At 35.8% G+C, this 17,488-nt stretch overlaps 1 protein-coding gene and 1 long non-coding RNA gene across 3 annotated transcripts in view; one reads left to right on the top strand and one right to left on the bottom strand.

The window, feature by feature from the left end:
* Positions 1-17,488, bottom strand: part of LOC101747006 (runt-related transcription factor 3) — a 62,072-nt gene that overhangs the window by 1,973 nt on the left and 42,611 nt on the right. For both annotated transcript variants that reach the window (XM_012695136.4, XM_062676297.1), the window contains one exon: positions 718-849. In XM_012695136.4, coding sequence (XP_012550590.1) covers positions 718-849 — 132 coding nt within the window. The remainder of the gene's footprint in view (positions 1-717; positions 850-17,488) is intronic.
* On the top strand, positions 881-6,781 carry LOC101743241 (uncharacterized). Its single transcript, XR_002431402.3, has 2 exons — positions 881-1,949; positions 6,515-6,781. It is a non-coding gene; the product is annotated as an uncharacterized LOC101743241 (long non-coding RNA).

Raw genomic sequence — 17,488 nt, 5'->3', positions numbered from 1 at the left:
TTGATGAACTGCAAAAATAATGAATTGAATTCAATAACGTTGTTTATAGAAATTACTTCAAATTAGAGATTTGCGGGTTTACGGGAGATTCCCGGATAATCGGTAGACATTTTACGGTGTATATACGTATGTAAATTGAAAGGAAACAAGTGTTGAAGTGACCTGGAGCAAAAAATATATTACATTTAACTTATGTGACGTCCGTCACGAAGAGTGCTAATAAAAACACGGTTTAAAAAATATGATATTTTGTTTACTTTTCGTGTTAGCGATGTCCCTTTCTTGGTCTAATTAGGACGGTTTGATTGAACAGACTTTAAAATTACCTATCCTTGAAAATTATCGATAACCATGTTTTCTTAATTACTGTTACTTTGGTTCTAAAAAGTTGTTTTACTAATTACGGGCCACGCTTTTCTTTTTTCTTTTATCATACGGTTTAATTTTCTACAAAAAAAGGGATTGCAAATATTAAACAGCACTAAGACTTCCTATTTTTAAAATAGAGTCGCTGTCATTATAATTATTTAAGTCGGGAGTTCGGCTGTTTCTTGGTGAGTGGCAGGTCATCTGGTAAACGCTTAATGTTCTCTATCATGTCCCTGCCATTGCCGTTGGTCCGATTATAAAAAAATGCAATTTTAGCAGAAGGCAAAGACGAAGTAAACGGTGGGTGCATGGCAATGGTTTCTATTAAAAATATGCTTAAAAACTTACTCGCAGGTATGTGTATGGCTGGTTCAGGCTTGTAATATGCAGGCTGAAGGGTGCTATACGAAGGGTACATGGACGTAGTAGAAGAATAGCCGGTATTCCATTCACTCGCTCCTAGTATGCTGCCGCTGCTCTCTGAAAGTTATTGTAAATTATTTTTGGATTGTACTAGTTGGTTTAAATATTTTAAAATAATACTTATAGGTTATTTTGCTTCAATACGCTTAAAGTTGTAAATTCACAAACATTATAAATTATGTATAGCTTTAAGATTAGTCAAAAAATTATTTGAATAAGTTAATAAACGTGCTAAGTATACATATTGGTACAGTAATATAGTCTTAAAAGTATATAACCTAAATACTGGAAGGTCGCTTCTTGAGAATTCATGATAAAAGATCAGAAATGCAACAGTGTAGATTAAATTCAAAGAAAAGAGTGACATGCGTCATTAAATTTGCAATCGTTTTCCTTTTAGAGATGGAAATAAATTTAACATATCGTTGCGACCCGACTGTCCATTTTTAGAAAGTTTAACCAAGATCATTGTTATTATTCAATATACAATAACGTACAATGAAAGTTTCATTAAAAACACTTTTAACTAGTATAGTGAAAATAGCTGAATCTAATTAAAACTGCTTTTGTCGTTATAATCTTTTGTAAATATTTAGATCTGGATCTAAAGAAAAGTTTTTTAAACCATACAAGAAACCGAGCCAGCACTTAAGATCTGTTAGTGTAACTAGGACTGTGAGTGTGGGCTCTTATAGATAAGACCCAGACGACGGAATACGTTTTGGTAATAGTTAAGAAGCACATTTCAGATGTCAAGAATAATCGAATATCACACGTCGTAATCACAAGTCTGAAGTTTGCAAACATGCTGTGTATGCTGGTGCCAACTATATTGTACGATTTAATAAAATCCAAATAGTTGCTAATGAAACAAATTAACTCCTCATAACCGAGGAGACGGTTGGCATTTCAATTCGGACGCTTTTAAAGATGAAAACGTGAAATAAAATGTCAGACTTCAAAATATTATTAGTTCTTTCTGTGTGCAAAAAAAGTAAATGTCAATAAATCATTTCATGGTAAATTTGACTATAGTTAGCACAATATTCAAATGTCGACAACGCTTAAGCTTAACGCTGATCACGAAAACATTGAAATATTCGAAATTTCGGAAATAAAATCATAGTAATAAACAAGAGATTGAACAGCAAAAATATGTAAGTATTTACGTGTGTATGTACGTATTACTTATATTCACACAGAGAAAAACTTTTAGCTTTTAGACAAATATTAAAAAAGAGTGTCTAAGCAGATAAATAACCACTCAACAAACGGGAAATCTCCCATTTCCAGGAAAAATGTAAAAAGTGATAGAGAAATTGCAAATTGGGTAACTAAAAAGTCAACGAAGCAGCCTGATTTTTTTGATATTTTAGAAAATAAATAAACAAATAGTTTAATCTTTAAATCTAAGTTTGTTTAAGATAGGTAACTGCTTGAGGAGTTCAGTTCAGAGAAAATAATAATTTTATACAGAGTAAAACCTTAAGTATCTGGCTGACTATCGTAGTTCAAAAACATTTTTATCGAAATAATCGACTTAAATGAGTTTTTAAATTATTTTTAATTGATAGTCATGTAATTACGAAAACTAAAAAACTACTAACTACATTGAACTAAGGTATAGGCCGTGTGATTTAATGGACATTGTAGACCATCGGTACTTAGTATGTATGTCACACGTACGGAAGTTGAGGTGTATGGCGGGATTGCCAGCTGATTCACACAATTGTAGTTATGTTTTGACGAAAGTAAGGTCAGTGTCCAAAACAATGACTTGAATAACTTTCAATGTTTAGTATTAGACATTTGTTTTTTTTTAATTCAATCAGCCTATGATTAGTTTGTTAAGAGCCAAAGCAGAGCTTTTTTTATTGCTTAGATGGGTGTACGAGCTCACAGCCCACCTGGTGTTAAGTGATCCTACCGCCACTAATTACGCAAATTATAATTTTGCGGGTTTGATTTTTATTATACGATGTTATTCCTTCACCGTGGAAGTCAATCATGAATATTTGTTGAGTACGTATTTCATTAGAAAAATTGGTACCCGCCTGAGATTCGAACACCGGTGCATCGCTCAACTCAAATGCCACCAGACGTCATAGCCTTTAGGCCACGACGACTTTAATTGGAAGCGTGTAGTATTTTTTTTTATTGTCCTTGTAGGCAGACGAGGACACGGCCCACCTGATGGTGAGTGGTTACCGTCGCCCATGGACTTCAGCAATGCCAGGGATAGAGCCAAGCCGCTGCCTACCGCTGAATACAATCCACAAGCCTCGTTTGAAGAAGGACATGTCATAGCGCTCGGGAAACACCGTGGAGGGGAGCTCATTCCATAGCCGGATGGTACGTGGCAAAAAAGACCTCTGGAAACGTACTGTGGATGACCGCTGTGGCTCCAGGTAGTATGGATGAACTTTACTCCGGTGGCGGGCGGTGCGATGGTAAAAACGAGATGCCGGTATCATCTCGAACAGTTCCTCAAAGCACTCTCCATGGAACATACGGTACAAAATACAGAGGGAACCGAAGTCCCTCCGCAGACCCAGAGGTTCCAAACGATCCGTGAGAATGGGATTATCGACAAACCGAACGGCCTTCTTCTGTATGGAGTCAAATAGAAGGGAAGTATAGGGAGATTACCCATTTCTTTGGTAATCAAGGGCGGATCCAGCTTTGGCGCCAGGAGGGGGTCACATAGTCAAATTTTCGATGCGCTCGTTCCCAAACGCTTGCCATCATACAAAGTTATTATATTATATTAAATTAATTAAATATTGAAAGTATGTAGTTACATAAAATCTGTATAGTAACAAAATATATAAATAAAATCATTATGTTCAATTAGTGGTTCACCTAAGTCCTGGAACCAGCTCAGGGGGGGGTCATGACCCCATGATCCCTCCCCCCTGGATCCGCCGTTGTTGGTAATTGTGTTATTTATTTGGTCAAATTGTTGTTTTTGTCAAGATGTTAAATATTTTCTCTCATTTATCTAGTAGAATTGGAAGAAAATTCATAAACATGATCCACGTTTAAAATATTCGATGTTAACGTATCACTTACGGTTGAATTTAAATTATTTAAATCATTTATATCTTTTAAGAAACAAGAATTTAATTTTTTTATAAAATTTCCCTGTACTTAGCGCTTGCCTCGAAATCCGTTAGGGAAAAAAGCTTTATTATTCGTAATTGTTAGTAAATACGTTGTGGTGTCTTTACACTATATAATATATATGATTATATTGGATTAAGTATTGTGCCGCTTTTTTGCAAGGATAAAGTGTTAATCATGGTCCCTACTACTATCAAAATAATGTCTGTAGTATAGTGTAATCTAGTAAAATCTAGTCTAACGAGAAAAATACCAACAAAAGTATTATTTACTAGCGACCCGCCCTCGCTTCGCTTCGGAAACATTAAAACACACATGAAACCAAAAAAAAAAAAAAAAAAGTAAAAAAAAGTAGCCTATGTTCATCAGGGACAATGTCGGCTTCTAATGGAAAAAGAATTTTTCAAATCGGTCCAGTAGTTTCGGAGCCTATTCGAAACAAACAAACAAACAAATCTTTCCTCTTTATAATATTAGTATAGATATAGATCATCCCTCACAAGTAGTCACAAGTTACACTTGGGTAGTCGATGACTCCGTTGCGTTACAATAAAAATCCAATGAAAATTAAGAAATTAATATCGCCACATCGTTGGCATAATCCCAAACGTATTGCGAGTCAGATATTATGGCGTGAGTAATCTCGAAAGAAAGTTTATACGTTTTCGCAATTTAACCTTGTTCGTTATTCATGTGTTATAAATTAGGTATAACAAACAAGGATATAGGTATGCAGTAAAACCCACTGTTTTTTTTTGGGATTCAAAATAGAGAAAATGATAAATTAATGAAATCCGACCTAACATCAGTGACTAACGCAAAATAATGTGAAAAACTCCTATTTAAATTAGTTGGGTAATTTGTATTTCGAGGGGTGTGCCTAATTTTCCTGAAATCCCTAACAACTGGACAATGACGAGCATACGAAAACAATTTATTATTATTAAATAGAATCGTTGCAACATTAATTTAATTTGTTTTTTTAGTTAAATTTCCAGTTACGATGACTAATCTGGGATTATTTAAGTTGCTAATTCACGTGAACTATTGGTAATTTTATACCTTCTACATCGAATTGTGATGCGTCAAACAAGTTACAATAATTTTAAATTGTAACATTTTCAAAAAATAATTGTATTTTATGTAAATAGTATCATATGTTTCTAACTAAATAATGTGATACAAACTTTTTTATTTCTTGCATATGACAGCATTATTTCATTGGTTTTAAATATTTTTAATATTACCATAATATGAGAAGTCAGTGGCACTATGAGTTGTTTTCGGAAACGGTTCAGTTACGGTCTAATGGTTTCGGAAACCATTGCACACCAGTTGAGGCTTGAGATTTTCGAGTAAAAAAAAAACAATTGCTCAAAGGTCTATTTTCCCTTTCCCTGTAAACAATTCTCGATAGCCATAGTAAGATTAGTTACTATGTACAATGCACACTCGTACAGTCATAAAGAGGGTGTTTCCGAAACGTGAGTCGTTTACGTATTAAGTCGTCCTCGCAATAAAACTTAACCATTTCCAACGATACTTGTCACGGTACAGTGTTTTAATGCTTAGGGTTCTTTTTAGGTTGGCATTTTGAATTTACTACTGAGTCAATGTGTTGCCAGTGAAATAAATCATTATAATGCTAATTCGTTCGTCAGTAAATCTTTGTGTGCATATTATCGGTACACGCGACTTGCGGCACGTATACCAAGGTATAATTTTCGCAAATCGAACGTTTTTTTTTGTTTTGTAGAATTTTAAATAATGTTTTTTTTTTAATTTTCCCTCTGGCTTGTAATTGTATGTACATAATGTTTACCTCTTTTTTATTCGTTATTAATTATTCGAAACGAAAATTCTGTCAGAGCAAAGATACTGTATCAAACTAAAATTGTATCTTTTGCAAATTATGTTATTGAACATGGTCGCTATGATTAGATTGCAACAAGTTAATTAATTATTACCTGAACTCTTGTAACGGCCACAAACCACAAGTACTTACGTCCAAAACAGTAATGCTGCGTAGTATGAGCATTTTTATTAATTTTATTATATTAACAAAAATACATTACAAAATTGTGACAAGTATTGCAATATTGACATTTACTATTTTTTTATAATATCCATCCCTGTTATTTATATTGAATTTTAATGGATTAGATGGGTGGATCCAGTTTTCAGTGGTAACCGGAATTCATATACATCAGAACATGAATGTCGCCACCGATCTTGGGACATGAGGACGTAGTCTCAATTGTATGGTATAACTGTCTGATTGTCTTTCAGAGCCCATGGCATAAAATATTAAACTTTACAAAACTTCACTAAACAGCGTACCAACCATAGATCATACAGTAAAATGATTAGCCACATATGACATCCCTCTTTGTGATGTGTGACTTAAATTATTTTGTTTATTATTTCACTAAATAGTGAACTGATCATGGTCTGAAACGGCTTCGAATACAATATCGCATCAATCAGAAGAAAAAAAAAACTATTCTATAACCGTGTCACTTCAAGACAATAGATTTCTTATCTTTCTTATTAGTCCACCTAAGCTTAAAAAGCCATGTTACTATAAGTGTCTTAACAGGTGTATCATCGTCATCATCAGCCCACACTGCTGGACATAGGCTCAATTTACACTAGTGAGCCGGATCTCCGACTCTCATCCGATTCTTGACCTGACCAGAGTGGTTCCTGCGTTATGTTCGCCAGTGGGTTGTCACCTCAAGAACCCTTCTACTTTAGCGTTCGTCGGTTCTACGATGTATACATAGAATCATATAATATTTTTTTGGATTATGTTTTTAAGTATGGAAAATGAGTGTGTTTCAATAAAACAAAGTGTTTTAATTTTCATTGGACTTCACTTTTCCTGTTTGTGATTAATTCTGTTATAATTCACAATTCTAATGTGATTAATCAATTTTAATTACGTCCGAAATTAAAATATAGGAACCAAATGAATATCAAAGTTTTTGGGTACAATAAAGTGTTATTTATGCCGGTGAATGTATAAAATGTTGTGTGAGACTCAACCTGTATTTTTGTGTTTAATTACGAATATTGTAAAGAGTCAATGCCTTTTAATTTCTCAAGAAATTCCTAATTGCAACGCAGGCTTACTATTCTACTATTCTGGAGCAAAGCAACAGAGCCGTCTGAAGTACTACCGTTATCTCTTTTTTAAACCTTATCGTGGCTACCGCTAACTACAGACCGACCCAGGTGACGGGGCAAAGCAAAGCCACCGTCGCCCAAAACATGTCTTGTCGGATCCCCCGGATCTACTCTCGGTGCTTTTAGGCTCTACAAGAACCGGTCACCGTCCTCGTCGAACTCGTCGAATCCGACAAAGAGTTTGACGTGCGAACTAGCCCATAGACACAGCCCACTGAGTTTCTCGCCGGATCTTCTCAGTGGGTCACGGTTCCGATCCCATAGTAGATCCAGCGAAGCACTGCTCTTGCTAGGGCTAGTTTTAGCAATTCTTTCAGGTTGAGCCCGTAAGCTCACCGACAAACGAAAAGGCAGGGAAAAAAGCTCTTTTTTATAGGTCCGTAGTGACAAAAGCGTGGAATATAAGTGAGTTTATTTTTATCAACTTATCATTGGTGATCTTGGTCAAGTATTCAAATAATAGTAAATAATCAAAAAAGGAAATTTAAGATAAGGGGTTTAATTAAAAAATAAGGTTATGTCTTCATGATGGAAGACAATGAAATTTTTTTTTATTGCCTTTGCAGGCAGATGAACATACGGCCCACCTGATGGTGAGTGGTTAACGTCGCCGATGGACTTCCGCAATGCCAGGGGCAGAGCCAAGCTGCTGCCTACCGCTTAATACTCTTCACAAGCATTGTTTGAAGAAGGACATGTCATAGCGCTCGAGAAACACCGTGGAGGGGAGCTCATTCCATAGGCGGATGGTACGTAGCAAAAAAAACCTCTGGAAACGCACTGTCGATGACCGCAGTAGCTCCAGGTAGTATGGATGAACTCTACTCCGGTGGCGGGCGGTGCGATGGTAAAAACGAGATGACGGTATCATCTCGAACAATTCCTCAGAGCACTCCCCATGGAACATACGGTACAAAATACAGAGGGAACCGAAGTCCCTCCGCAGACCCAGAGGTTCCAAAGGGTTAAGATTAACTGAACTTCAAGCCGAAATGCTGCCAGAATATCGTTGTGTTGCCAGTATATTTAAAATACACCGTTATCACGCCTATTAAAAAAAAGTATGTTAATACGATTGTTTGTATAACAATGGGATCTGTTTACTGAAAGTGTATTCGATAATGATTTTCCGTACCGCCGGACCCTGCATATGAGTATATGAAGCCGGCCGCGTCCAATGAATCCACTTCATTTTGCGGTCCGATCGTTCACTGTTCCTAATTTTGCTCGCTCGTACATGAAATTAAAATCGGTTTAACGTATAAATGAGATATGCACTTAATAAATAATTAATTAGGTGCCTAAATAAAAGCTTGTTGCGGTGCTCCATATAGTGACGTGTAAAATATTATTTCATATGGAACCATTACGGATATAGAGCGTCGCAGTTTATGTCGCATATAATTAAGTAACCAGAAGCATAATAGGTATTAATGATCCATCCAATATTCCTTTAAAAAAAATGAAACTAAAAACAGAAAAAAAATATGGCAATTCTTCTTTGTGAATCGTGTTTGGAATTGCTCTTCTAAACTTAAGTATGTACAGGCTAATAATCGTGCTAAAATATGATAGGTAGAACTTATTGAAATTATATGATGGAATATTTAGTCTGCTAACAATTAGGGTAAGCTATGAGTTAAAATGACCGAAATGACCCATTTCTCAAATCAAACTACTTAATCGATTGAAAATTGCTTTGTGGTTTTTCGTACTTCATCTAACGAACACGTGTTCATCATCAAGTTTAACGGGGTTTTTAATTAAAAATAATAATATTAACGAAAGTGGCGGATGAAAGGCGATTGCATGCAGCAGAGATGCGAATGTTGCGATGGATGTGTGGAGTAACGAGAATGGATAGAATACGAAATGAATATGTTAGAGGAAGTCTGAAAGTGGCACCTGTGACAGAGAAGCTGAGGAGTGCACGTTTGGGATGGTATGGACATGTGATGAGACGAAATGAAAATGAGGTTGTTAAGAGAGTGTTAACTATGAATGTGGAAGGATTTAGAGGAAGAGGTAGACCTAAGAAGAAATGGATGGATTGTGTGAAATACGATATGGGTAGGAGGGGAGTGAGCGAAGAAATGGTATATGATAGAAGAGTATGGAAGGAGAAAACATGTTGCGCCGACCCCAGGTGACTGGGAGAAGAGCAGGATAATAATGATGAATGATGAATAATATTTAATGTTATCGTAATATCAGTTTGCTTATAAAGTTATGCTAGAACAGATTTAAGAAAAAGCCGAGACGAGAGGCGATTGAGTAAGTGTATGTATGAATAGTTGCGAAAATTAAGGCCTATTAGATGAAAAAAAAGAGCTAGTTATTAGAACTTTTTAAGAATTTTTGTATTGAGCTCGTTTATTAACACGTTTTAATTAGCTTGTTATGTAACTGCTTGTGTGTTACTTTATAAGATATTTTCTAGTGAATTCACTTATACCAATGTCGGTAAATAAAGTATTTAAAATAATAGAGATTTAGCAGCCCACACATTTGATATGGTTTTTTTTATTGCTTAGATAGGTGGACGAACTCACAGCCCACCTGGTGTTAAGTGGTTACTGGAGCCCGTAGACATCTACACCGTAAATGCGCCACACACCTTGAGATATAGTTCTAAGGTCTCAGTATAGTTACAACGGCTGCCCCACCCTTCAAACCGAAACGCATAACTGCTTCACGGCAGAAAATAGGCGGGACGGTGGTTCCTATCCGTGCGAACTCACAAGAGGTCCTACCACCAGTAATTACGCAAATTATAATTTTGCGCGTTTGATTTTTATTACACGATGTTATTCCTTCACCGTGGAAGTCAATTGTGAACATTTGTCAAGTACGTATTTCATTAGAAAAATTTGTACCCGCCTGCGGGATAAATAGCTTATAAATAAATAAATAACAATATCTGGAATCACGCACAGTCATCAGACCCCAAATTAGGATTAGCCGTGTTATGGGTACTAGAAAAACATAGATCTTTATTGACTTTTTTTTGATGTTCTATAAAAGCATTTTTTTTAGTTATTAAACTATTATTTATATTATATATTAACGGGATAAGAAGATTTATATGATAAATCAGTTGTAGTTTATATTTTTATATAAATAACACTAGTAGACTACACACACTACTAGACCCGTAAAACGCTGTAAATGCTCATATTTTAGTATTTTTTCCACTTTTCACGCTTTGCAATTTAAACTACAGTTGTATCTGTGTTGTTATGAAGGCTGCTTGTTAACATCGCATCGTAGGCACGGACAGGGCGCCTAGGCCTGCTGGTGACGTGGGATAATTACCGGCGCCTCTCACTACCTTCCCGTCCCCTCCGCCCCCGATGGTAATGTCACATTAACACCCTTACCTCGGTTCGCGCGGCAAACTGTCAAAACATCGCGCCGAAACTGTTTAACGAATATGAAGCGAATCAAAATATGGCCGCGGAAATTCAAGTGACATTTGTTTTTTTTTTTAAAGGACTGGGTGGTTATTTTTTTTATGAAAATTAATGTTTTAAATCTATTTACTCAGAATTTCACTAAAAATTCGTTGCATAAATGAGTTTAAATGATTCAAAATTCAAATTCAAAAAGTTTTTAATTCAAGTATTTATACATTTTTGTTATTTTACCCGATAACCCACAGCTAAATCTCAAATATTTATATTTATATTATATTTTGAAGTCGTCGTGGCCTAAAGGATAAGACGTCCGGTGCATTCGTATCGAGCGATGCACCGGTGTTCGAATCCCGCTGGCGGGTACCAATTTCTCTAATGAAATACGTACTCAGCAAATGTTCACGATTGACTTCCACGGTGAAGGAATAACATCGTGCAATAAAAATCAAACCCGCAAAATTATAATTTGCGTAATTACTGGTGGTAGGACCTCTTGTGAGTCCGCACGGGTAGGTACCACCGCCCCGCCTATTTCTGCCGTGAAGCAGTAATGCGTTTCGGTTTGAAGGGTGGGGCAGCCGTTGTGACTATACTGAGACCTTAGAACTATATCTCAAGGTGTGTGGCGCATTTACGTTGTAGGTGTCTATGGGCTCCAGTAACCACTTAACACCAGGTGGGCTGTGAGCTCGTCCACACATCTAAGCAATAAAAAAAAAAAAAAAAAAAAAAAAAAAAATATGATCTACTAATAAACATGAAAATGCTATGCACTAGAATTTTTTAAATCTTTTCAATCTCTTCTGATTGTGCACATTAAAAACTTTTTCTCGTAGTCTTCAAGTGACAATCAAGGCTGTCGTATTCATTGAACCAATCAACGTAGATTGGAGAGGGGGTATAATTAGGCTCCTTTGATCAAGCTCCTGTCCTTGTTACACACACGTTTCACGTGTGTTAAGCTCGTAATTAGCATTATAATTAACAGGCTTTATACTATTATGGCCTAGAATTATGTCAGTGAGTTATTTTGTTGAGATGTCCTTGTTTTAATTTGGCAATGTGTTGCTATTGAATTATGTCAAATATTCGAATACATTACTTATTCATAGGTCTTAGTTCTTAATTCACTGCGTTTAGACTTGCGTAAATGGAAAATACGTTTTCTGAGTCACATTCATAGTAGATGATTTCTCAATAGCATTAATAAAATGCATGACTAATCTATCTACGTTTGTATTAGTGATTAAAAAGCTATGAGAAGGTGCCTTTGTGGTATAATATAACATGAGATTTTAATGATAAATTGGCCTAGGTTATTAAGCTAATAGAATTTGTCCTCCAAAATATTACAAAACCTTTCTTGACAACAAAATCTTTCGTGACAACCATTATATTAGTAACCAACGCGCGTCCATGCAAAATATTACATTTAATTTGGGATCTGTCATTTTTATATGACTGCTCATTGAGTTTTCTCATTTTGGCGCCAATACATTGTACAATATTTTGCGATATTAAAATGAAGTTGATAAAGAGAACCGAATCGCTGTGATTGCATTACACAAAGTAGGTATGGAGCCAAATGCAATTTTTAAAACTCTCCATACGCTTGGTATTAGTAAAATGTTTGTGTATCGGGCTATTAATAGGTGCAATGAGACCTCCTCTGTTTGTGACAGAAAAAGATCTGGCTGTCCACGTAGTGTTCGTACGAAAAAGGTGGTCAAAGCAAAGTAAGGGAAATAATTCGAAGAAATCCTGTCCGAAAGCAAAAGATTTTATCTCGGGAGATGAAGATAGCACCTAGAATCATGTCGCGTATTTTAAAAGATGACTTAGGACTTGCAGCCTATAAGAGACGTACTGATCATTTCTGAATTGATAATTTAAAAGGGAATAGGTTGGTAAAATCGAAACAACTACTGAAGCGGTACGCAAAGGGAGGACATAGAAACATTTTGTTTACGGATGAGAAATTTTTTACAATTGAGCAACATTTTAACAAACAAAATGACCGTATTTATGCTCAAAGCTCTAAGGAAGCTTCCCAATTAGTCGACAGAGTGCAACGTGGGCACTATCCGACTTCAGTGATGGTTTGGTGGGGTATTAGCTATGAAGGAGTGACTGAGCCATACTTTTGTGAAAAAGGTATCAAAACATCGGCACAAGTGTATCAAGATACCATTCTTGAGAAGGTAGTGAAGCCCCTTAACAACACCATGTTCAATAATCAAGAATTGTCCTTCCAGCAAGACTCGGCGCCAGGTCATATAGCTCGGTCTACGCGGTCTTGGTTGGAAACGAACGTTTCGGACTTCATCAGAGCTGAAGACTGTCCGTCGTCTAGTCCTGATCTTAATCCGCTGGATTATGATTTATGGTCAGTTTTAGAGAGTACGGCTTGCTCTAAACGCCATGATAATTTGGAGTCCCTAAAACAATCCGTACGATTGGCAGTGAAAAATTTTCCCATGGAAAGAGTGCGTGCTTCTATTGAGAACTGGCCTCATCATTTAAAGGACTGTATTGCAGCCAATGGAGACCACTTCGAATAAGCTTTTTATACTTGAAATTGTTTTATATTTATGTATTAAACTAACACACTGTAAAAGTAATAAATGTTATTTGCAATAGATTTTTTTTTTCCTTTGTCTCAGTATTTATGGCAAGACTAGGTATAGGTATGTGGTTGGAATTGAATGAGTCAGTTTGTCTGATACTTTAAACTACAGCTTTTTTCATTTTGAACTCGTTTCGTTTACGCGCCTCAAGCATATTTATCTGAAGCTTTATAAATCCCGTGGACTTGCCTCAGAATATTCTCACCCCTCGGCCGGCGCGTTGTTTTGTTTTTATTTCGGTGATCACTTACATTATGAGTAGACGTAATTCGATACATCCTGTGCAGCGAAGCCTACGGTGAGAAAGGATCTCGTCATCTTTGACTAAAGAGGATAGTTTTTTTTTTGTAATGTTATTTGTCAAAACATTTTAAAGTTATAAGGGCGCCTTGAAGTTTATTGGATGTATTGTAATCGCGTAGTAGGATCGCTCTGTTAATTCATAGGGTGAAATTAAAACTTGTTCGTGTCAGCGAAGAGCAGTGCTTTCCGTGGCTGTTTTTCATCATGATACAAGAAAGGATTGACCAATGTTCACGAGTCAATAAGTTTGTAGAATTGATTACCTTCTAATCTTGGTAGTTATTAGGAGAGATTTATTATTATATTTGTAGGGTAAGGTATGTTGCAAAACCGTACTTGTAGGTACCATCATCACCCTAGTCATTTTTATCACGAACCTGCCGTGGGCTCCAGTTTGTAGGGCTATGTAGCCTTTATTGCAATTAAAAACTTTGCGTCAAAAAGAAGGTCTATGCATTCAAAAAATGCGCATAGAATCAATTGGTGAATAATTTATTACGGATTAATTTTATAGATATGAAAAGAAGAACGACTGAAAAGTTTTCTTTACACGATGTTCGTCGTGATCCTCACTAACAACAATCAAAATTAAAACAAAACCGCCCGAAACCTATTAGCTTGATATAGAATAGCTTGAAGGTATACTAATAATGGTTGACGTTGAATATATTGGCGTGACATAATGTCACTGTCGCAGTTTTGTGAGATATTCGTTTTAAGTTTAAAGTGAGGAACTGTATTACTGGTTGTAGAACGTCTTATGAGTCCTCACGGGTAGGTACCACCCAGCCTATTTCTGCCGTGAAGCAGAAATGCGTTTGAAACCGTTGTACTATTAAAAAACTGAGACCTTAGAACTCATGTCTCAAAGTGGATGGTACTATTAACTTGGTTAACGTGGTTACTGAAGCCCATAGACATCTACGACGTAAATGCACCACCCACCTTGAGATGTAAGTTCTAAGGTCTCAAGTATAGTTACAACGGCTGCCCCACCCTTCAAACCGAAACGCATTACTGCTTTAGGGCAGAAATAGGCGGGGTGGTAGTACCTACCCGCGCGGACTCACAAGAGGTCCTACCACTAGTAACAACGTCCACCCATCAAAGAATAAATAAATAAAGGAACGAGGTGATTCGACAAAGAACCAAGCTTATCGATATAGCGCCGCGAACTAGTAAGCTGAAGTGGCAATGAGCTTATTATCCGTGAAAATTTTTGATTCTGATCAATTTATAATAGAAAGTGAATAAATAGATAAAAAACTAAAGGGATTACAATTATCAATAAACATAATTATATTTATTAGATAACGCATTCACGCGTCATTTATTAATCAATGTATGGAAAATATGTATGTAAAATAACTATTAAAATATGATATGACGAATTACAAACGGTAACATTGTCCAGTTCAGTGCGTTCTTAAGACACGTTCACCGTGTGTAATGTAAGTTACTAAGATTAGAGGTTCGGCCAGTAGAATAGCGGATTATTTGTATATGGAGATTTTCTGTTTTTTATTTTCTTCAAAAGCAGATGACCAGAGTGTGGGTGATCACCGTGGAGTATGAATCTTAGCAATTCCAGGCGAGACAACCCGCAGATCGGTAGCTGACGGATATTTTCAGACCATTATAATAAAGCTTTTATTATACATGTATTAGTTGACCCGGCTCACTTCGTAGTGCCTCAATCTATAAATAAAAGCCCTATACTTTTGTATAAAATAATCTTAAAACAAACAAAAGGAATCCGTCCTACGGGGGACACATCAAAGGAAAAACAAAATTGTTATTTTTATTTAATTCTAATTTATCTACCTTTTAAACCTTCTCTGGACTTCCACAAATAATTCAAGACCAAAATTAGCCAAATCGTCGTCCAGCCGTTTTCAAGTTTTTTAGCGAGACTAACAAACAGCGATTCATTTTTATATGTAGAGATTTTATTCTTAGTGGCAGTGCCCACAGTGTTGCTGACGTCAATGAGAGACGGTCACCACTCGGCTTCAGATGAGCCGTCTGCTTGTCTATAAAGGTAATAAAAAACACAGGAGGATAACTAGTCATACAGGCGGTCGTCATAGTAAGTCAAATCTAATTGAATATGCAATTTCGAAAAGGGCACATGTCGCATATTTTGTCAAATACGTTTTTTCATATACATGTAGTTTTGAGGCTTACCTACACCCATTTTATAATAATTCCAGTAATTTTCAAATGCTAATTAAGACTAAAATATATTTCAAATGTTAATATTTTAAATTTTACACTGCTTTAGAAAATAATCAGTATTTTTCATTTCCTGAACATTTTACATGTGCCCTTTTCGAAATTGCATATTCAATTATATAACGTCTTACCGGACAAGGGCAATAGAAAAACAAAAAAATCGTTCTATAAAAAAAAAATCGCTTTGTATTAAACATAGTAACTTGTAATTTAACTATTAAGCTTTAGGAAAGCAAACGCGTCATTATCACAGCTCAATGTAATTCCGCTGTCGCTTCAGCTCAGCAACACGCTGCCCTAGTGACTCCACCGAAGGTATTGTTACACGGAATGAATCCGGCCGATTGACGATCGTTGATACAGCCGGCTGATCGCGTAACATTATCTGGCGTACACGCGATACCAGAGCTAGCGTTACCTATCACATCTCGACACATACCTACCGGCACACCGCGTACTAGAGCGACACTTTATTTATGCTCTATATTAAGAATTACATATTAATTGAATTAATGTTGAAAATCATTTTGTTCATAAACAACCTTAATTGAATTTCCAAAAAATCAAACTTTTAAGCTATTGCATAGCTTTTATCGCGGGCCTTGAGCGCGGCGACCGAATCATGAAATACCATAACGAAAAAAACCTAACACCCCTCACTCCGCCTATCATGTCGCTCGCGTTCAACACATTCGCACGTTGCGCTTGTGTAGTGTTTGTGAATAAGCGCGTGGCGTGACGTCACACTGCATGCGCATCATGAAAAGTCTGCCCATCTCTCTCTCGCGCGGTCCAGCTTATGAGCGTGTAGGGGACAGTTAATGTTTTGCTTTTATTAATGTTTAATATAGCGTGGTCTTGTTTTATTATTGTTTTAATATTAAATTATCATTGTTTAATTATAATTGCATAAGTTGATAAAAAATACTATGCAATAGCTTTACCGCGGCAGTTCCCGAGTGCCACACGTTTGTTTTTTTATTCATTGTGCATGATGTGTTCACCACGGCCTACATATATGTACATAAAACAAAAGATTTGTATAATATACTAAAGCTTGGTTTTAGAACATCAATAATCTTCGCATTCTAATCTTTAAGGAATTATTTCTGTTCTTATTATAAAGCGGATAAATTTAGTCGAATTAAAACGATAAGAAGTTAGTGTAGTAATTAATGCAGAGTCAAGCTTTGTGCAATGTCCATGTTCTTTCAGTAGAATAATCAAATCAGATTCGCATGAGGGAGCACCACTTCACTTAGTTCTAAATTTCAATAAAGTAAAGTGTCCTTCAAATAGTCTACGTTCATGCTGTATGTATGCAGCTATCGACTAATGTAGTGTTTTTTTTAAATAGTATTTATTATAACTAAAATTTCATCATATTTATTTTACACGTATATATCATTGATTTGTTTAATCGTCATATTTAATTTTACGATCAATAAAGTAAAGTGTCCTTCAAATAGTCTACGTTCATGCTGTATGTATGTAGCCATCGACGAATGTAGTGTTTTTTGTTTAAATAGTTTTTATTATAAATAAATTTTCACCATATTTATTTTACACGTACCTATATATCATCGGTTTGTTTAATGGTCAGATTTCATTTTACAATAGGAAACTTTATGATTAAAAATTAAAAAAAACTTTAACCTACAAACGTACAATAATAATGTTGGCTTAATAATACTACATACTACTAAAACTTCACCGACAAAAGGTAGCCGTGCAACACGTAAAATTATAATTGATTGTATTCGAAACAGACAAGACTTCAAAATATCAAATATGCATCCCTTA

Source organism: Bombyx mori, chromosome 3 (assembly GCF_030269925.1).
Source record: "Bombyx mori chromosome 3, ASM3026992v2".
In the NCBI taxonomy this organism is placed as follows: Eukaryota; Metazoa; Arthropoda; class Insecta; order Lepidoptera; family Bombycidae; genus Bombyx; species Bombyx mori.
This window is presented reverse-complemented; position numbering and strand designations above follow the sequence as displayed.